Source organism: Tachypleus tridentatus, chromosome 13 (genome assembly GCF_004210375.1).
Source record: "Tachypleus tridentatus isolate NWPU-2018 chromosome 13, ASM421037v1, whole genome shotgun sequence".
NCBI classification, from domain to species: domain Eukaryota; kingdom Metazoa; phylum Arthropoda; class Merostomata; order Xiphosura; family Limulidae; genus Tachypleus; species Tachypleus tridentatus.
In genome coordinates this window covers 179,766,022-179,788,481 of record NC_134837.1, presented here as the reverse complement: position 1 = coordinate 179,788,481, position 22,460 = coordinate 179,766,022, and the positions used below count along the sequence as shown (strand labels likewise).

Sequence of the window (22,460 nt, the reverse complement as noted above, 5' to 3'; positions counted from 1 at the left end):
GCAACTGCTCAAAGAATTCGTCACTTATGTTTTTCATATTGTGCGATTCATACTCCGTCTTCGCTCTCATTTATCGTGACTGCACGTGACTTACCTTCTCGGACTTTCAGAGAAAGTCCTAAATTCATTGCGCGTGCATGTTTTTTGTTTTGTTTTATCCCTGTCGCTAGGCAATCGTCTTTGACATTTCAGTCGATAATGTTATGGGAAGGTTTTCTATGCACCGAATCGTAAGAAATGTTCTAAATAAAAAGCACAAGTTATTGAAAGTTTGTAAAGACGATATGACAATGAAATCACGTAAAATGTTTTCAATAACTTGTCAGTGTTTTAATAAAAAGTGACATTAAGATTAAAGTTTTTTTCTGTCACTGTACGTTAAAATCCAGGGTTCGATTCCTCGCGGTGGAAATAGTAAATAGTCAACATGTCTTTGCTCTAGAACGAACAGATAAAATGTTCCCGTTCCCAAAAACACAGCATAGTGAGAAAAGCTTTTAAAAAAAAAACTTCAAAGTTTTCATCAGACCGTTTACAAGTTTACTGGGTCCAGCATGGTCAGGTGGTTAAGGTACTCGACTCGTAATCTGAGGGTCACGGGTTCGAATCCCCGTTACACCGAACATGCTAGTCCTTTCAGCCGTGGGAGCGTTATAATGTGATGGTCAATCCCTCTGTTTGTTGGTAAAAAGAGTAACCCAAGAGTTGGCGGTGTGTGGTGATGGCTAACTGCCTTCCCTCTAGTCTTACACTGCAAAATTAGGGACGGCTAGCGCAGATAGCCCTCGAGTAGCTTCACGCGAAATTAAAAAATAAACCAAACAAACAACAAGTTTACTTTACTGAATCTACATTTAACGAAAAACTGAAAGCCAGACTGAAAGTTATTTGTTCCTGAACTCCCCTCACAGAAACTTACAACGCTAAAAATCAGGTTTAGATACCCGTGGTTAGCAGGACATAGAGAACCTATAGTGTAGTTTTGTACATAGCAATCTAAAGACAAAACAAAAACTATTCTTGAACCCCTCCCAGTAGTTCAGCAACAAAGTCTGGGTTTCTTGAAAAATACGTTGTTTAATGTTTTAATAACATTAAGTGTTAAACATTGGCTATGTAAGAGGTAAACAGAAAAATCAAAGAGAATTTGGCAACATTGTGCTTACTTAGGAGATAAAACCCTGAAAGCATACTTGTAACAAACCACGTACGACCTAACTACCTTAAAATGGAGTAAATATTTTCTTGTTTTACACAAAAGAAACAAACAACTTGATTTTGCTACTAAAATGATGAAATTGGTAATATAAAGCAACATAAACAATAGGAAAATAAGGGTACTTATGTCATCATAGTGGTCTATACAATACGTATCTGGATACAAAAGTTTTACCAACAGTTTGTTACAAAGTCCGACAGTCTTGTACCAATTTATTATCTATATTACTAACATTGTCTTATTTAAGTATTTTACACTTTACAGTGTTTATCAGGTTTGATCAACTAAATAGCGGCTGGCAAGAGAAGTAACATAAAAGTGTGTGTGTTTTCTCAGAGCAAAGCCACATCAGGGTATCCATCGAGAGGAAACAATGACAAATTTAATATTTGTTTCTTTTGTTATTGTTAGTTTGTTTTGATAAAATAAATGAAGACATCGTGTAGTACTCAGTACTCATCTTCCTTTATCGAATTATTAATTTTTATCAAAATTACTTTATTAAAAATTCTGATTTTTTCTGTACAAAAGACTTAATGTTTACTGAAAGCTTGCCTAGTTTTGTGAAGATACAAATAGTATCGGACTATGTATCGATACAACTGTATTAAGGCTTCATGATATGATACCCGTGTTGCTGTATCTCAAGTTTCACTGTGTCGGTATTTGGGTATTGATGTTGTTAAATACCCAGGAGGGTCAGGTACATTTGACCTCTTCCTCCCTCCCGAACGATTATAGCGTCTGTCTTTAGGGTTTTTTTTTTTTTTAAAGCTTTGGGCCAGAGTAAAAGTATAACATCATACTCAGGTCCATTTCAGGGCTCAGTCCATGCATGGACGAACAAGAAGTTTTTTTTTTTCTTCATTTAATTTTATATATATATATTTTTTTTGTATTTTTCTCCTTTTTCTCGATTGAGAGAATGCTACTACTACTTGTAGTAACACACACACACACACAGAAAAGAAAGTAATAATAATTATTATTATTCAATACTTGAATAATAATTCAAAAAGGAAAAAGAAAAAAATGATTAAAAAAGAAAATAATAATTATAATAATAAAAAGAAACAAGAACTAAGTGTCTAGTGCATAGTGGCCAGGTTGTGTTACATTTCTTAAATATATGTTAAAAGAGGAGAGGTATTTAGGACCATTTACATCATGTACGTGATATCTGTCGAGATCACACATTAAGTCATTTTTATGCCAATTCTTATTGAAATATTTTAGAGAATTATGCAAGAGTCTTTCAGATATAGTGTCTATGTTTGCATACTTGTGCATGAATGTGGTTGAGGTGCTACGTGGTACTTTATATGCTGAAGTTAGTACTGAATTTTGTATACGTTGAAGTTTCTGTATATGTGTGGGTGCTATGTTAATCCAGGCAGGTGATGCATATTCTATTGTTGGTCTTATGTAACTAACTCTGGTTTTAGTCTATTAATTAACCCAATTCCTTCTATATGTGAACTCATTTTGTCACGCCCTCCAGTGTCAAAGGTTTATAACACTGAAAATCAGGGTTTGATAGCTGCACCACTTGCCGGACTATGTGTGTAAAGTTATGTGCGAGAATTGTTAATTTAAAAAACCTAAAAAAGATATTAAAGAAAAATAATTACTAAAATATATATATACACTAAATAATTGGTAATGATAGTGTATAAAATAACAGTGCTTGCTGCTGGTCTATTACTTTTATGTTCAGACAATTCAATCCTCGACTGCACGTTGACAAACGCGTTGCAGCGGAACTCCAGAAATGGCGGAAAGAAAGTCACTGACTTGGATGTGCTTAATGCTTCTAGTGTGTAGACAAATAAATGTACAACAAATATCAGTTTTTCATCTTGAAATTAACCATAATGATATTCGACAAATAGATAATAATTGATTTTAAAACACACACACACAAATAACAAAAATGATTTGGTTCAATTTCTGATAAGCTCAATGGATTAGCTCTTTAAAATGTTTGACAGCTTTCTAATTAGTGCAGGTATTTACGTACCCTAACATGACGTTTATATTCTTCGTACCCTGGTGCAAATATCGTTTTGTTGTAACTAAATATAACTCCCTAATTGTTTCAGCATTCAGCAGTTTAAAATCGTTAAAGCAACTTTCACTTACATAACATAATTAAAAGTAAGACAAATAGAATCCAATACAAACAAAACAAAAAACAAACCGTTTCAAGATGATATTATTTATATTATAAACATTAAGATGTAATGTAGTTACAACATGTACGCTGAGTACGTCTATTACACAAAGACATAATGTGAAACATCTTGCGAATATTATACTCCTATATATTCTTCTCAGATTATCTTGAAGTGACGTACGTAAACCAATGGAAGTTTAAGGTTGTTTCATTGCTTCGCTCTAAAGTGAGCATGTCAACATTATTAAATTGTTGTTAGACTCCGAAAGCTTACGAGAAAGTAGAAGTCTAATCACAGTTAACGTTGAAGATGGCCAGTTTACCTTTGAAGAATTTTAGTTACTCAATAATATGAAAGTAGTTGGTATTGCTTATAGATTTGTTTGTTTTTGAATTTCGTGCAAAGCTACTCCAGTTCTATCTGCGTTAGTTGTTCCTAATTTAGAAGAGACAGAATAGAGAGAAGGAACCAACAAACATCACCAACATCTTGGGTTTCTTTTCTATTAATAAAAAACCGGGATTTACTACCACAGTGAAAGGATAGTATGTTTGATGACGGGATTCGAACCTGTAATCATCAGATTGCTAGTCGAGCGCCATAGAAACCAAACCATTTACATATAAAAGAGAGAATTTCGAGAATTTTGTACAAACGAATAAAGTTTCTTTGTTATATTTATAACAGGCACTAAAAATAACGAATATACATGCAGTGATGAACATAGTAGCAAAGAGCAAATGAAACTAATTTACATATTACAGATAGACCACGACTTGTTAGAATTGAGATAAACCACGTTTCCTATTCTTTTTTAAATAGTTTGAAAACAAGCAAGACACTCTTTGAGCTACACAATGGGTACTCAATCGAATCTCCAAACCAGTAAAAACATGTCCCAGTTAACACTCTCCAGATTGCAGGTTTTGAAGAACTTGGCTGTAGTCCACATGGTTTGTCTTTTCGACATCGGGTCAGTGTGTCGAATGACTCGTAGCCAAGAGATGTTCAGTAAAAGGATGTTAAAAAATCGGCGAACAACGCCGAGCTTAAACGTGAATAGTAACTCATGTAGCAGTTACTCTTTGATGGTTAAATATAAAAAAATAAAAGAAATAAAGCGCCTCCTAAAATATCTCGAAATACACGAGTGTATAACAATACTTCACTATTTCAGTGTAAACTCACTTATAAACAGAAGTTTTATTTGTTTGTTGGAAAGCACAAAGCTGCACAGTAGGTTATCTGTGCTTTGCTCATCGCAGATATCGAAACCCATGAGCCACAACAGGGTTAATGGAAACGAACATTAGGCTAATCAATACAGAAACTTATACAATCTCTTAAGTCCAAATACTAGGATGTGTTTCTTATTATTTCAGTCACTAACTGATGAATTTGAAAAACAGAAGAAGAAGCACTAAATAGCTACGTAAAATTATTTTAGTCACAATTAGAACAAATTAATCTATGAGACTATTCTCCCCCATTTTTATTAGTTATATTTTTGTGCACAAGTGATAAAAAGCGTGGGGCGTATCTACATCTAATTTAATGTCATATTCATCAATATCTTTATCAACTTACCCTGAAATTGAAATTCTTTTAGGCAGGATTGGAGTAAATTAATTTATAAGACCTTGGGCGTCGCTAGGTTCATCAATCGAATGTCATGACTTAATTCGTTTTTTTATAGAAAGCACGTGATCGCCTATAATGAATTTGAATCTCTGTCACATCAAACATGCTCGCCCTTTCAGTTGTGAGGTCGTTTTAAGTGACGGTCAATCCCACTATTCGTTGGTAAAAGAGTAACCCAAGAATTGTGATGGGTTGTGATGACTAGCAGCCATTTTTCTAGTCCTACGTTGCTAAATTAGGGACGGCTAGCGCAGATAGCCTAGTTGTTCTGCGCCATAAATCACCAAACCAACTAACCAACCCTTGTGAAGCTATGCGCGAAATTTAAAACAAACTGAAATCTAGAATGAAAAATATTATTTAAAGCGAGAAAAAAAAAAAAGAAAGATTGTGCTACAGCCTAAAAACTTGTTGGAACTGACAGTGTCCAGCAAGTCACTTGACTGTGCTTCTCAATATGCCTGAGTTTTCGTGGGCTAAAGCCAAAGATTATTATTGTAACCTCTTACAGTTTTAAAAATAGATTACTCAGACTCGTAAGACTGGCGACATTCAAGTACTGCAGAGAAGCCTACTACCAGTGAATATTACCAGCTGGAAATTAGAAAAAGATTTTAACAACAAGTCTGTGAAATATCTTAGTGTGTGCATGTGTTCGAAGTACACACCCTCTTTTTCTCTCTAAAATAGCCTTTAAACAACTAAAAATATATTGTTATGTAACATCTTTAAACAATTTTCGCTTCTGTATTTGTTTTAAATATTTATTATGCCTGATGTAGAATACTAAAAAATATTCCAACACGTCTTCCTGTACTAGAAAACAAAAAATACAGTCCATAGTGAGCCTAGAATAAAATTATCTTAAACAGTCCATAGTGAACGTGGAATAAAATTATTCTAAACAGTCTACAGTGAACGTGGAATAAAATTATCTTAAACAGCCCATAGTGAACATAAAATAAAATTATCTTAAACCAAAATGACATACCGATTGATATACAATCCTAATTAGATACTCAGTAACTAAAACTGTACATTAAACAGTGCCACAGCTGATACAAAACATTAGCCCTCTTTCGTCATTAATTTCTTTGATAAATATTATAATATATGCGTAACAGTTATTTCAGTGACTACATACACGTAACTTTTGCTCCGTTCAATAAAACATGTGTAGTTTGAAAACACTACGTTACATAACAACAGCGTGGTAAAAAAGGAAAATTGCCTTTAACAGTCAGTGTTTTTCTATGTCCTTCACGTATAGACAACAAAAAAGAACTGTTAAAGCTTTTATGGTTTCTATTTTGATCTAAAGAATTATCAAGCACGTTTTCCTAAAAAACGATATTCAAAGCATGAGTCGTTTGTGAATAGAGGTTTGGACATGTTACAAACTTCTTATTATGTCTTTCATCGATTTTATTATACAATTACTGGGGGAAGACAGTCCATGGTCACTTTCACGTCAAAGCTCAAGCGGAGAATGAGGTCTGTTCGTCATCAACTTTTATGAACTATAAAAATAATAATTATTATTTTATTACATTATAGATCCTACCTTTATTTAAGCAATTACATATGGACAAATGCGGTCTGGTTGTTAGTATACGGAACTGTGAATTCCAGGGTCCATGTGTTTCTTTGCTTCAGAAAAAAAAAATCTTACTCAGTAATTAGATGTCATGGGTTCGTTGTAAGAGTGACGGTTAAGCCTCTATTTGAATACAGTAGTCCAAGAGTCGGTGGTGGGTACTGTTGACTAGCCACGTTCTCTCTAGTCCATCATTTCAAAACGAGAGGCTAACACAGATAGTTCTATAGGGCTGTTTGTGGAATTAATGTTATGTTTGTCTGTTTTTAACCTTAAAACATTCATGTAAGAGAATCAAGCATATTTGGACAACAGTTACAACTGGATTATCGGGTTGGAAACTTCGTGTTCTAACTAAACAACAACACCGTAACAACGTTATTAACATTAACTATTCCCTGCTCAAACCCACTTAGACTTTTATAAACATCTCTTGGGTCAGTCCCCCCTCACCCACTCAGTGAATCATTGATAAGTATGAAAGCTTATTTAAGCAAAAATATAAGGTCTCAATACCCAGGCTAGATACATCATTAATAAATTATCGAGTACCTTTGTGCTTTAAAACAAACAGTGTTCTGTGCAATGGATTTTTTTCAAATGTTTATGTACATTGGTTGTTTGAAGATCTTAAGTCCTGCGATTTATATAATTGTTCAAGTAACTTTACTCAAACAGAAGAGATTAGCCTAATGTTTATTATGGGAAATGCTTAAAACTAGAAGTGATTAATGCTGCTAGTTGTAATGGAAGTTCCAAGTCATGTTCCAAGTAACATTTGCGTTCAAAACACCGATTATTAATATTCTTCTTCGGGATTCGAACCATGTTTTGAACCAGGCAGAGTAAGGGTTAGCGTTGACTTCTTCCTTCTCAGTTATTGTTACTCTGTCTGCACTGTTACTGAATCGTAGGTAATAACCCTTGTTACTTTGTTACATTACTCACAGTATGAAAAATTTTGTCCCTTGTTTGTAGTTTTTAATTTAAAATCCCCTTTCGTGCCACGCCCAAATCATGGACTAATAATAACTAGTGTACTTTCTCTCGCTTCACCCATGCATGATTGCACTATTAGTCCGTGTTTGTAATACAGTTCCACAGTCATATGCACATACAATCCTATTTTTACATAAAAAACCCTTTTAAAATAGAGCTACTTTTGTGTCTGGGACTCAGCCAGCACAGCACTGTTTGGCCTGTAAGATTCTTATTTACGATGTTTAGAAGACAGCGATACTTAGGACTTCGTTCATCATGTATTCCGTGATTCTCTAATACGCTCATCGGTTCATTTATGTTAATATATTTTTCTTGTAATATTGAAACGAACAATCTAGGATTCTGTCCGACAGCGTTAACTATTTCAACAGCTGTGTAGAAATTCTGAGTTTGTTAATCGTAGAAATATAGTTTTGTTTTGTTGTAGTTTGTTGATGTGTTTTTGACATATTTATCCATGTTATGTTTTACGACTGATTTTATGTATTTTCTTTAAATCTTTAATATGTTTTCCAGTGAAGCTCTTTGGTTTTTGGCAGGATACTAGTTTTTTGTTACTATCACAAAGCTACGTGTGTGTGTGTTTTGATTTAGCAAAGTCACCTCGGGCTATCTGCTGAGTCCACCGAGGGGAAACGAACCCCTGATTTTAGCGTTGTAAATCCGTAGACTTACCGCTGTACTAGCGAGGGACCACAAAGCTACACAAAGAGCTATTTGTTCTCTGCCCACCACTGGTGTCGAAACCTGGTTTCTAGCAGTAGAAGTCTGCGGTTGTTGGCAGTCAAACTCCTAAGGTAACTTGCTTCTTTTTTTATTATTATTTCCAATTCTGATTTTTATGGTTGTTTGGTTGGTTCATTTGGTGTTTTATGGCACAAAGCAGCTAGGCTATCTGCGCCAAACGTCTGGTAAAAAGGTAAAAGTAAATTCAGTAAAATTCATAAAAAAATCAAGGTAAAAAAACAAAGTTTAAAAATTACATAAATAGCATTGAAACCAATGTTTACATCTAGTCTACAACTTCGAGAGAAAAACTACAGTAATTCAAGTTGTAAAGGACTTTCTGTACCGTCACTGTAATAATCATAACTCGCCAGGAAGACTAACAGATAAGTACAAAAACCACAGTCAGTCACCTGAAGTTGGTCTTTCTAGTCCTGGTTTCGAGTTACTTAATGTTACGGTCAGTTTTTAATTTCAAATTGAACTAGATGAACTGTGATTTTTAAAAGGGAGCCACATTAAAAAGGTGTAATGTATAAATTAAAAAAACTTAAATGGCATTAAAAAGATTAATGGCCTTTAAAAAACTAAAAACATTACCAAGTTGGACATTGTCACCATCACCAATAACACTGTCTAATGTTATGGACAAACCTTGGGACAAAACATGTTTAAAATAGTGCCGTCGTTGTGAATCATAACGAGGACAAGAAAGTGATACACAAACTACACACTGGTGCATCACTTTCAGATAAAAAAAACGATGAGTTAAAAAACTGTGACCAATGCATAGTCCAGTTAGAACAACTTCCTCTTTCCGATTCTTACGGTAACAAGACGGTCAAAGTCCAATATAGGGTTTTATTTGGAAGAGCTTGTTTTCGCGTTGCTCACTCCAAGTCGAGCCTTGAATACAGGACCATAGTCCATGTATGGGAGAGGCACAGCGGTGATAGTGCCAGAGCATATAGACTTAGCTGTAGTGTCGGCGAGCTCTTTCCCGCGAATACCAACGTGGCCCAGTATCCAGAAAAACTGGATAGAAGTAGATATTAAAGAGAAATAGGCAAATAAGTTTTGAATGTCGGCGAGAATAGGGTGTGAACTAACATGAAGCGATGCCAGGGTCTGTAGAGAACTAAACGAGTCAGTATAAATCGTGCAGTTTGAGTACTGCTTAGCTTCTCTGTGTTCCAGGGCAAAAGAAATGGCGTACAGTTCAGCAGTGAACACAGAAGTTGTAGAGGGAATTCTGTACGCCACCACCGAACCACAACAAACCATGGCAGAGCTTACACATTCACCTGATTTTGAACCATCTGTATAAATAGGAATGGAAGGATTGTTCGAAAGATGTTCAGCAAATAACGGACAGTATTTACAATCAGGAGTGTCTACTTTTCTCAGATGACTTAAAGATAGGTTACAATTTGGGACTGTAAGAAGCCATGGTGGGATGGGCTGACCAGTGGATACAGCAATGTTATCCAAGGACAGACCCAATTCATCTAACTGCGCCTGGATACGAAGGCCAAAAGGAGCAATGGCAGACCGTCTGGCCTGAAAAAGTATGGCCCACCGAGGAAGGAAGACACAACCCCAGGTGGGATGCTTTGGTAAGGAACGAAGTTTTGAAGCATACAGTAAAGACAGTTGCAAACGGCGGAGGTGCAAAGAAGGTTCATGAGACTCTATGCATAAGCTCTGAAGTGGGAAAGTGTGGAAAGCCCCAGTGCAGAGCTGAAGTCTTTGATGATGAATAGGATCTAGCATCTTTGTGCTAAATGAACAAGTATTAACACTATTGATCCATAGTCGAGTTTCGATCGAATAAGAGCACGATATATCTTTAGCGTAGAACGTCGATCCACTCCCCAAGCGGTGGTAGAGAGGACGCGGAGGATGTTCAATACTCTTAATCCGTAGCTGTTTGATGTGTGGTATAAAGGTTAGTTTACGGTCCAAGATAAGCCCCAAGAACTTAGTTTCAGAAACCACAGGCAGTATAAGTTCACCGATACGGAGTTCAGGATCAGGGTGAATACCCTGTTGGCGGCAAAAGTGCATGCAAACGGTTTTAGAGAGAGAGAAGGTAAAGCCATTTGCTGCACTACACTTCAGTAAACAATTGAGGGCAGTCAGTAGCTGCTGCTCAATATACCTCATGTTCGACAACTGACATGAGATGTGAAATTTATCGACATAGAGCCCGTTTGCAACAGTAAGAGGGAGTTGTTCAGTGATGGCATTAATCTTCATATTGAAAAGTGTGACACTCAAACACAGCCCTGATGGACTCCAAGTTCCTGTAGAAAACAACGGGAAAGTGTCGAACCCACACGAACTCGGAATCTCCTGTCCATTAAAACATTTATAATAAAAGTGGGCAAATGGCCACGTAACCCGTATATATGGAGGTCTCACGAAATGCCATACCTCCATGTTGTATCATAAGCCTTCTCAATGCCAAAGAATATTGATACAAGATGTTGTCATTTGAGAAAGGCTTCTCTGATTGACGTTTCAAGTCGAATCAGGTGGTCCATGTTGGAGCACTGTCGTCGGAACCCACACTGGGTGGGCGAGAGGAGGTTGTTTGATTCGAGGAACCAAACAAGACGAGTGTTAACCACCCTCTCTAAGGTCTTACAGAGACAGCTCGTCGAAGTAATTAGACGGTATTTTGAAGGAATCTTGGGATCCTTCCCAGGCTTGGAGAAAGGCAGGACAATAGCCTGATGCCAGCCATCAGGAAAAACATTCTTCTGCCAGATTCGGTTAAAAACAACCAGAATGATAGCAAGAGAAACAGGAGATAGATGGTGCAGCATCTCATAGTGTATATCATCAGGTCCAGCCGATGTACTGCCAGACCAATGAAGAGCCAGTTCGTGTTCCACCAGTGTAAAGGGACGATTATAGTCATATAGACAATCAGCTAGAAAGGAAAGAGGTGACTGCTCTGACTGAGTCTTGATGGCTAAGAAGGTGGAAGAAGAGGCAGAAGTGCTAGATACCTGGCAAAAGCTTTCACCTAGAGTATCGGCGATGTTACTTCCTGGCCATCAGAGAGCAAGATCGAGAGGGGGACAAAGTGATATTGTCCACTGACCTACAAAGTCATTTGGGACAACATTCGAAAATCTTGTCCCAAATGACATTGTAACTGGTGGTAGAGGATATGCTGGTTGTGAACTTATTCCAAATTCCTTCTGGCTTTGACGTCTTACCCACCGAGCATGTACACGGACCCGCTGGAAAGCGATGCGGTTTGAGAGTGTGGCATATCTACGGAAATTATCCCAGACTCGTTTTTGAGCCTTCCGTGCTATGTTGCAGGAAGAATTCCACTATGGACGCGGATATAGTGGAAAATGTGTCGAGATTTTAGGAATACATTGAGCAGCTGCTTGTATAATACAGTCGTCTATTGATGGCTTACAAAAGATAGCAGATTCAAGTTCTGCGAGAGCAGTGAAAGAGGGCCAGTTTGCCTGATTCAGCTTCCACCAAAGCATGTGGGCCGATTGGCATCGACCAGGGCCAGTCTCTCTCAAGATTATAGGAAAATGATCACTGCCTCGTGGATTATTGTCAACCCTCCATAAAAAATGGGAGAATAATGAAGGGGAGCAAACCGAGAGATCAATAGTGGTAAACGACTGACTAGGTGCATGAAAATAAGTGAAAGAACCAGTACTGAAAAGAGAAAGATTGTGATCAGAGAGCATACGCTCTACAGAGCGACCCCTCCTATCAATAACAGCACTTCCCCAGAGGGAATGATGTCCATTAAATTCCCTCAGGATGAAAAAGGGAGAGAGCAACTATTCAATGAGAACATCAAGGTCTGATTTATCATATGTCTTTCCAGGCAACAGGTAGAGAGAAAAAACAGTGATGGTATGACCCAAGGAAACACGGATGGCAACGGCCTCCAAGGTTGTGTCGAGTGGCAAAGACAGGGTGGACACATGCTGATCAACCAACAGTGCCACCCCTCCATGCACTCGTCTGTCACACAGCCTGTCGTTTCTGTTTAATGAAAACTGCCGAAAGGTGACTGTAACGGCAGGTTTCAGAAATGTTTCCTGTAAGAAGAGACAAACAGAATGGTATGAAGAAATCAGTGTTTTGATGTCGTCCAGATTAGAACGTAAACTTCGATAGTCCCATTGTATCAGGATGGCCACTTTTATTTACGTGTAGGTGAATTGGGCGGAAAACCATTCTGTTTACGACCACGTCTTTTTTCCTTACTTTCCTTATTCAAGGGAGGTCTATCGACCTCCATGGATCCTGCTCTGGGTCGATTGGGCCAGTCTTTGCTGTTGGAAGGGGATTCCAGAGACTGAGGACGTGAACGAATGATTGTTTTGCATCTTGGGGTGAGAGAGAAAGATGGATCCGAGGAAAAGTCTGTACCCAAAACCAAAGGAAGGGGATCTAGGGATTTGTTGGAATGTAAGGAAGGGACAGAGATGGGTGTTGAAGTTGATTCATCAACCTTTTTAACCATGGAGATCAAAAGACTTTTCATTTTGTTTAAGAACAATTATTTTGGAGGTACAGAGAGATCCATCTGCCCTCCCACTGTAGTAGTTGAATGAAGTACAGCAACATACATCCGAGATGAGGTGGTGGACAGAAATTTTAGAACCTCATGACAGGTAATGTTATGAATCGTTTTCAAACGCCTCACCTCTCTGTCTTCCAACCATTTAGGGCAATAACGAAAGTAGGACGGGTGAAAGCCATTGCAACTGATGCAATGAGGGTCCGTTTCACACTCATAGGCATCATGGTCCTTGCCACTGCAACGAGCACACATCAAGGGACCACGACATGACGTTTTCGAGTGATCGAATCGTTGACACTGGAAACATCGGAGAGGGTTTGGAATGTTTGGCCGTACTCTGCAATTAAGATAACCTGCCTTGATGGTGGCAGGCGGACGTGATGACGTAAATGTCAGAATGAGGACATTGGTCGGCACTATAATTCCTTCCTTGTGAGTGGAGATACGAATCACTGCAGAAACTCTTTGGGTGGAGAAACTAGCAAGAATCTCTGACTCTGGGACGTTCTTCAAATCCCTCTCAACAATAACTCCTCATGATGAATTCAAAGTAGCATGAGGTGTAGCCTCTATAGATATATCCCCAATTACCTTTGAATGCAACAGGAGTTCACTGTGTTGAGATTTGGATGTTTTCACCAATATGTCACCAGATCGAAGCTTTTTTACTGACTTTGGAGACCCACCAAGTCCCTCTAGTCCCTTCTGAATGAAAAGAGAGACATTTGCCCTAAAGGTTTGTTTGAAAGTGAGTGAAATATAAGAAAATGAGGTACAAAATGGTTTTATGTTATTCATGTATGGTATCCAGTTCAATTTTGCATCAAATGTAATATTGCTACACGTAATAAAGTGTGATCTAAATGGTTTGTTTTGTTTTGAATTTTGCGCAAAGCTACACGAGGGCTATCTGCGCCAGCTGTTTCTAATTTAGCAGTGTAAGACTAGAAAGAAGGTAGCTAGTCATCACCACCCACCGCCAACTCTTGGGCTGCTCTTTTACCAATGAATAGTGGAATTGACCATCACATTATAACTCTCCCAAGGCTGAAAGGCAACCATGTTTGATGTGACAGGGATTCGAACCCTTGACCTTCAGATTACGAGTCGAGTACCTTCATCACCTGGCAATGGCGGGTCTTTAACAAAATGGCCAAATTTTCTTATGTGTAATGTATTTACTACAGTTCATAACGTACAGATTTTATCGAAATAATAAAAACATTTAAAAAAATATTTTGAAGAACAACAAACAATAATTCATTTCACAGAGTTAGGTAGAATGGCTCTTTTCGGTAAAACAGACATCCTTTATATATATATATAGCCACTTATGATATGTTGCCATCTGCAAAGAATTATATGGAACTATTGCTTATGTAAACACGCGCAGAAACACACCAACAGACAGGCTCGAATGTCAATAATCAATGAGCTACTTCTATTTATTGGTTTTAAACGGCTTTGACGTAAAGGCAAACCCTTAGATTTTGGGTTATATTTACTATGTTGACTTGTTCCAATGCAGAATTATAGACAATGGACAAGAAAAACAGTGCACGTGCATTGATTTCTTTAACACGTGCAATTGTTTTACGATGGATGGCTTAGGGTGAAACGACCCAAGAAGGGACTATCTTACCTCCGACCAGTGGCCTTAATTATAGGCCCCAGTGCATATTTTTACACTCACAGTGGGACCCATGTTCTTTTGGGCCATTGTCACATATAATGTCAAGATCGTTTAAATGACGATTTAGGAAAGTTGAGTGTGATTGGTTTATTCTGAGTTTTAGTTATAAGATATGTGAGATCTGAAGACGAAAGACTTTCGAAACGTCCTCCTCTACGATTGGATTTATAATTATACAACAGGCAGTTGCTGTCTATTCCAGTACACTTATCATAAATACTCTGGTTAAACATTCTGTCATGATATACATAGGAGTTATCTTGTCCCATTTTGAAGGTCTGTCTTATCCAACATTATAGGTATCAAATACATGAAGTGCATGTTTTTACATCTAAGTAAGGTCTGTGCCCAATCTTTGTTTTAACTAGAAATGACTCTTGTAATAGAATATACTTACTTTTAAATCCTTCTGATTTTTATAACATCCATCTTATTTCATTAAAACCGCATTTAACGCAGTAACAAATTCTGTTGGTTAGCAACATGCCTTCATTAATGTTAATTATATCCATCTCTTATATTAACATTGGAATGGAAACCTATCTCAACTATATTCAGAGGATTGGGTATATTATATTGAAATATTTTTGGATATGCATAACAGCGAGTCAAAAGACAACCACAATGATATTACACGCTTCAAAACTACACTTTCACATTATTTGTTGTTTCGTAGGAATTATTTTTTCATCAAACATTTATCGCTTTTGGACACAAAATATTCAGACTCTCAGATCAGAAAGATGTATTCAGATCGGTGATCTGTGATTCCCAGGCAGGAATAACCTTTGTACTCAATGGCATTAGAAAGTAAAAGAATTTGGATTAAGTTGGTACATCATAAACATCCAAAAAGAGACCTGCAATAATGGTAGAAACAAACGACCTTAAAACACGAAAAGGTTGTTTTAATATAATTGAACGCAAAACATTTCGCTTGAGAGCTTCTTCAGGACCTTTCCACTAAAACGCAAACCGCAACTGACACTAAAATGTTTCAAATGGTCGTTTATTTCTTGTACTAAAATGCCTTTTATACACTAATGTGCATATAGAAATTAAATAATGAGATTGTTTGTTTGTTTGTTTGAAGTTAAGCCCAAAGCTACACAAGCGGTTATCTGTGCTCTGTCTACTACGGGTATCGAAACACGGTTTCTTGCATTGTAAGTCCGCACACATACCACTGTGTTACTGGGGGTAAATAATGAGACTGCAATGAACTGTATTCCAGCCGAGGTAAGCAAAGTGCAGTGTATTGTAACAGGTGAAAATCCATGGAATTAAAATAATGGTAAAGTCCAGTCACGTGCTTCAGGCAGTATACACACACACACTCACAAAGAAAAAAAAGATTTCCATCAGAAAAAGAAAAATACGTCACGTGAACACAATTTTCTTCCATGATATATCCGTCAAACTGTTCCATACTTTAATCAGCTGGAGAAAGAAATGGATAGTCATCGTATTCGAAACGAAGACACGCTTGTCAAACTTACGGATTTTTGTGGGAAAGGACTGACGAAACGGACACCAGGAAACTGTCGTCCCTCACACTTGATTAGTGGTGGAAAATTAGTAAGGAGGAGAGGTGTGTTTTCGACTGCAGCCTTACGACAGAACCTTTTTGCAATGAAAATTAACAATTATGTTAAACTGGTGTCAGCGATAGTCAGAACTATTTCTTGAAATAGTCAAGATGCACGACTGTCAGACAGGATACGATCGAACTTCGCGATATGGACAGTAACGACGTAATGCTGTTTGAAAATCATTTTAATGAACGTATCCAACCGCCTTTAATTTCCAGATTTAAACTTTTGTTTGACAATAATCGTCTTTACAATTCTTTATTTGTTTTCATTTCAGTGACTGAGGATGTTTATTCATTTCTGCTGGAACACGTTTTCTTTATGAAGAAGATTTGAGAGATTTATGACAGGCTTGTCAGTTAAATCAAAGTGGTGTATATGTTTTCAATATCCTTCCTCACACATCTGGCCCGAATATTGGCATAGAAACACTGATTCTTAGTTTCAACATAACGTTTTACATACTTAAAACCAGTGTAGCTATAAGCTTGTACAAAACAAATAAAGATTCGTACATAAAAGAAACCTTTAACTTGTCTTTCTCTTAGAAATATCGTTGCACAACAAAACTTCGGATATTTACATGATAGTAGTTACCATATGTAAAATAATTCATAGAGAAACATGTATACATATATTTTAGTACTTCACTTTAGTTTACATAACCCGCTTAGTATGTTTTATTATTACTTAACAAATCTATACAGTATACCAAATTCAGAATCTTTTATATTTGACACATTTAGTTTTCTGTATATGTGCCCCTACCCAGTGCATAGTAAGCTAACAAACCAGGATCATTGTTGTACAGTTTCCTTCTGTCAACTCCATACAAGACAAAAGGTTTGGTTGTTTTTGAAATTCGCGCAAAGCTACTCGAGGGCTATCTGCGCTAGCCGTCCCTAATTTTGCAGTGTAAGACTAGAGGAAAAGCAGCTAGTCATCACCACCCACCGCCAACTCTTGGGCTACTATTTACCAACGAATTGTGGGATTGACCGTGACGTTATAATGCCCCCACGGCTAAAAGGGCGCGCATGTTTGGCGCGACGGGAATGCGAACCTGCGACCCTCAAATTACGAGTCGCACGCCTTAACCCGCCTGGCCATGCCGGGCCGTAAGACAAAAGGAAGCAAAGAACTCATGACGTGAAGATATATGAATGTTCGAGGAACACCTTAACCTCAGACATCAGCGTGAGCTGTGAAATACACAATGGGTTGTAATAATAGCGATGAACGTGTATGACTTGTTGCATGGATTTTCAGAAAGGTTCTGTACCACCAGGGGTCACAAATATATATACACGAATTTCTTCAACGTCTTATAACGGCTGCGGGTGGTGCATATAGTGACGTATAAAAGTTGTTGTCATCCCGAGACTCGTTCGGAGGTGCCATTCTCGCATTCCGTGCACTGGTTATAATCTCAACCAAGAGCTATAATATTTTCAAGTCAGCGGGGTCAAGGACAGCGGTTTATTAGAAATAGCAAAGAGGGCGACAGGAAAAGAAACGTGTTGAATCGTGAACCCTTATTTTTAACAATTACTGTTCGTTGCATATTGTTATACATTTCAGTACTTGTATATATATACACACATATATAAAGATGCCTTAGGAATTTTAGCTCTCTTGGCAGCTTGGGCGTAGTCGTGGAAATACGTCGAAGGATATATATACACAGTGTGTAACACTTTAACTTCTAATAAGAACGGAAATTATGTACAACAACGTTTTATCACATGACTGTGTAGGTAACAATGTAACATCTAATACTGGAAGGGAGTATTCACACATAAAGAGTTGTTGTATAGTTGTAACCTTTTAACGTTTATTACCGACGAGTCCAGTAAAAACAAACGATTTTTTCTTAGTGTTTTTCAATACTTGATGCTGGCATTAACAGAGATATAATATTTGTTCAATAATTTACTGTAAAATACTTGTAAAAAACTTAAAATCATGTAACCAAGTAAGAGATCTCGGCTTTAAGAATAGTAGAAAACAGAAAGTGTTAAAATTCAAAACGTAATACATCTGAAATATAAGTTTAGGACATGAACAAAAGCTAGTAAATAGATTTGATAGCGATGTACACCTCTTATAGATATGACAGAAGTAAAGAGCTAAAACTTAAAACTGTTAAGACGGGTAATGAGAAAATAGTTATGTTCTTGTAACTACATATCTGTATAAATATAATAGTACTGTCTGTTGCATGTCCATGTAACAACTTACCTTTATAAATATAATAGTACTCTCTGTTGTATGTCCATGTAACTACTTATCTATATAAATGTAATAGCACTGTCTGTTGTATGTCCATGTAACAACTTACCTTTATAAATGTAATTGCACTGTCTGTTGTATGTCCATGTAACAACTTACCTTTATAAATGTAATTGCACTGTCTGTTGTATGTTCATGTAACTACTTCGCAGGATGTGGATGAATCTTTATCAAACTTGGTGTGAAGGTTTTTTGGTTTATGTGAGAGGGTATATAAATATTCAATTTAATATTTTGCATTTTGTGGTTGTTATGGGCATGTTTTTTCATTTTTTTACCTCTATTTCGCTCTCTAATGATAGATCTTTACCAAATTCAGCATGCAGATTTGTTGGGTCCATTCGAAGATACATAAAAAAATTGTAATTTTATATTTTGTGTTTTGCAGTTTCTATACTCGTTTTTGCGTTTCTTACAATTACATGTAACAGAAGGGGCACAGGTACTCCACTTTGTATACATATGTTTTCGGTTATACATTACAAGTTTATGACATTCATCTGATCCTAATAGTTAATAATTCAAACATGTAATTCATATCCTGCAATTGCACTTGATGAGGAAAGTATGTCATCAAAAGTACCTGATGAAAAGTTGAACGAGAAGTACATCATCAAATGTCGGAATCCAAAAGAGTTACAATAGAACATTACGTTTACTTGTATAACCTTCGGAATCCAAAAGAGTTACAATAGAACATTACGTTTACTTGTATAACCTTCGGAATCCAAAAGAGTTACAATAGAACATTACGTTTACTTGTATAACCTTCGGTTAATCATTACGTTTAAAATAGTTACAATAGAACATTACGTTTACTTGTATAACCTTCGGAATCCAAAACCTTCGAATCCAAAAGAGTTACAATAGAACATTACGTTTACTTGTATAACCTTCGGAATCCAAAAGAGTTACAATGGAACATTACGTTTACTTGTATAACCTCCATTCCTTTTACCAGCCCAAGAGGAATATAAGATTCTAGTAGAGTAACAGTACAAAACTATGTGTCCTTGTTACAAGTTCTGTCTATTTGTTCCCCGGATTTACAACGCTAAAATCAAGGGTTCGATATTGTGACTATGGAAAAGGTAAGGATAATTAATAGGTTTTAATGATAAAATACAACAACAACAAAAATGATCTATTTGGTTTACCAGATTTTCCGGTTCCGTCTTTACCAAAGACCACAATGTGTGCAGCATGTACGTCCTCTTGGGAGTGACCGGTAGACTCAGTGACGAGAACAGGTACCCCATCATTGGATAGCTCGCTTTGGTTTGAGATCTCTTCGTTCTCCGGTGTTGCTGCTCCGGAAAGAGATTTGCTTTTCTCGGCAGCTTCCATTCACCAAGACCAGTCTCGCATTTGGTTAAAACTGATGACACTGGCCGTGTCTCGCAATACTTCCTAATCTAAATCGTAGGATGAGATATTAAGTAGCTTAGGTTTGGAAAGATGCCAATTTCGGATAGACAAGGCGTTATTTTCCAGCAAAATCCATTATCAATCAAGAACGGACCTGATACTTAAGAAGTGTTTTGTTTAACTGAGGACGGTTAACAAGCGGCGGTAACCACAACAACGCAGGGGTCGTGCGGAAAAACTGAAGTGCTCCGTGGTGGCAAACCCTTCTTCGAGTTCGACAGTTACATAGATAAATGTGTTCGTTGATGAATGTGGTTGGCATTCGCTTACCAGCTATGTATAGTCTTGGTGGAGTTGGGAGTTTCGCATTTCTCCCCATTTCCCCTACCCACCCCACCAGGTCTTCCTTACACCAGCATTAAAAAAATGGTTAGATCCTACTTGTGATGATATAAAAGAACCTGTTGTTTGCTTTAATTAAAATCATGTTGGTTTCATTTCAGGAAATCTGGTCAGAGGTTATGGTGACAACTGGGAACTATCTACGTGCACTACTAGAAAATTATAAAATATTTTCAACTATTATGTACAATATTATCTGGTGTATAATTTCAATTATTATGCACAATGATATCTAGTGTATGATTTCAACTATTATGCACTATGTTATCTGGTGTATTATTTCAATTATTATGTGCAATGTTATCTACTGTGTAGTTTCAACTATTTTGTACAATGTTATTTCGAGTATGGTTTCAACTATTATGTACATTGTCATCCAGTGAAATTTTATTTTTATTTTTATTTTAACCTCAGTTGTGTACAAATGTGTTAATCGTTAGCGAGAACCTATAAAAGTCGTTTGTTTTTAAACACTGGCACACAAATAATAGAATTATTGTCAAGAGGTGTCTCACAGAAGAATATAAACCGTAACACTAGAATACTGACCTTTTAAGAACTGTTTATAATTTAGGACTAATAGTTAACGTCATATTGCTGTCTTACTAGTATAGTTCTGCACCTCTAATTACAGATATTCATATTAAATATATCCGCTAGAGTGGTTAACGAATGTTTTATGATGTTAGTTTATGTTGTTAAATACGTTAGAGTACGGATGTAATTTAAACTGTCTGTGCTCTGTTATTTTCAGCAAGAACACATGTCAAAATAATGTTCATATGGTGTTCTGTATATTATAATGAAACAAAAGTGGTTATTTGTGATTCAACGAATAACTTCAAATATTAGTCGTGTAGTAAATGGATAATACAGCTGACAGTGTACGGAAAGACTAGTTCCAGAATATATTGTTAACCGATGAGACATACCATGTAGAGCAAATAAAAAAGGTGACCCAAAATCAAGTGACTGATAAACCTCTCAATAGTTTCATTTGAAATACAACCATAAAACTTCTCACCCTTAGAAATGCAGGTCTAGGTGTCAAACCATTCTCTTTTTTTCTAGATTTGTTTTCGAATTTGATTGTCTTTCAAAATCTCAGTTTGCTACCATTATAACGGTAGTGGTTGAGCTTCAGTATGACCTTGACCCTTGTGCCCCATTTATCAAAAATTAATCAACTGATATTTGGAAAATAAATTAATTTTCTATACCAGATTTCAAGAACATCAGATAAAACATTTCGAATTATAGTGTTCGCATATATACCTAGAGAAGTGAACACAATACTCCAACTTTGGTGCGTGGATAAAACCCATGGGTTAGAAAAACAAACTTCGTGTATCTCCACCTCTGCTGGTAAATTATAAACCGATCTCTATGTGGAGAAGATCGTATTAGGTCATGTAAAGAAATAATAACAAGAAACACACAGAAAAGTACAAGTTATGTCACTTGATATCCTAATTTCACAATCTAGTATTTCAAAATATTACGATGCTACGAGTCTTTCTTGGAACGTACATACACAAATAATAAACATTACACTGATTACTGAAACCACTGATAGCTGAAAAATAAAAAAAATCATTCCTTTCTGTGTTTAGTTTTTAGTTTATCCATTGTTTACGTAGTGTGGTTTTGATGTACCTCTTATCCAGTTTGTTTCATATCTCTTCAGTATTGACACCTGGTGTTTATACCTCATATCATTTATATTTAGTTACGTATTTCTAATGTGTCTTACTTTTGTTTCAACTTTACATATTTCATACTTTTGTTCGTTTTGTTTTGAATTTCGCGCAAAGCTACATGAAGGCTATCTGCACTAGCCGTCCCTAGTTTTGCGGTGTAAAACTAGTCATCACCACCCACAACTAACTCTTGGGCTACTCTTTTACCAACGAATAAGAGGATTGACCGTGACATTATAACGCCCCCGTGGCTAAACGGGCGAGAATGTTTGGTGAGACGGGGACTCGAACTCTCGACTCTCAGATTAGGAGTCGAGTGCCTTAACCACCTGGCCATGCCGGGCTGCATATTTTTGTTTCTTTAACTGACCAAGATAATTCATTTTTAAATTTAAAAAAATATTTAAGAAAGTTTTCCAGAGAAGGAAACATGTATTAAGTAAATACCGAAATATGAAACAAATAAGTAAAC

The 22,460-nt window shown here is 36.7% G+C and overlaps 1 protein-coding gene across 1 annotated transcript in view; it reads right to left on the bottom strand.

The window, feature by feature from the left end:
- LOC143240790 (uncharacterized) overlaps window positions 1–21,224 on the bottom strand; it is a 48,907-nt gene extending 27,683 nt beyond the window's left edge. Inside the window, exon 1 of the mRNA XM_076483849.1 lies at window positions 19,676–21,224. Coding sequence (XP_076339964.1) covers window positions 19,676–19,780 — 105 coding nt within the window. The 5' untranslated portion in view covers window positions 19,781–21,224. The remainder of the gene's footprint in view (window positions 1–19,675) is intronic.
- Between the last annotated feature and the right edge of the window lie 1,236 nt (window positions 21,225–22,460).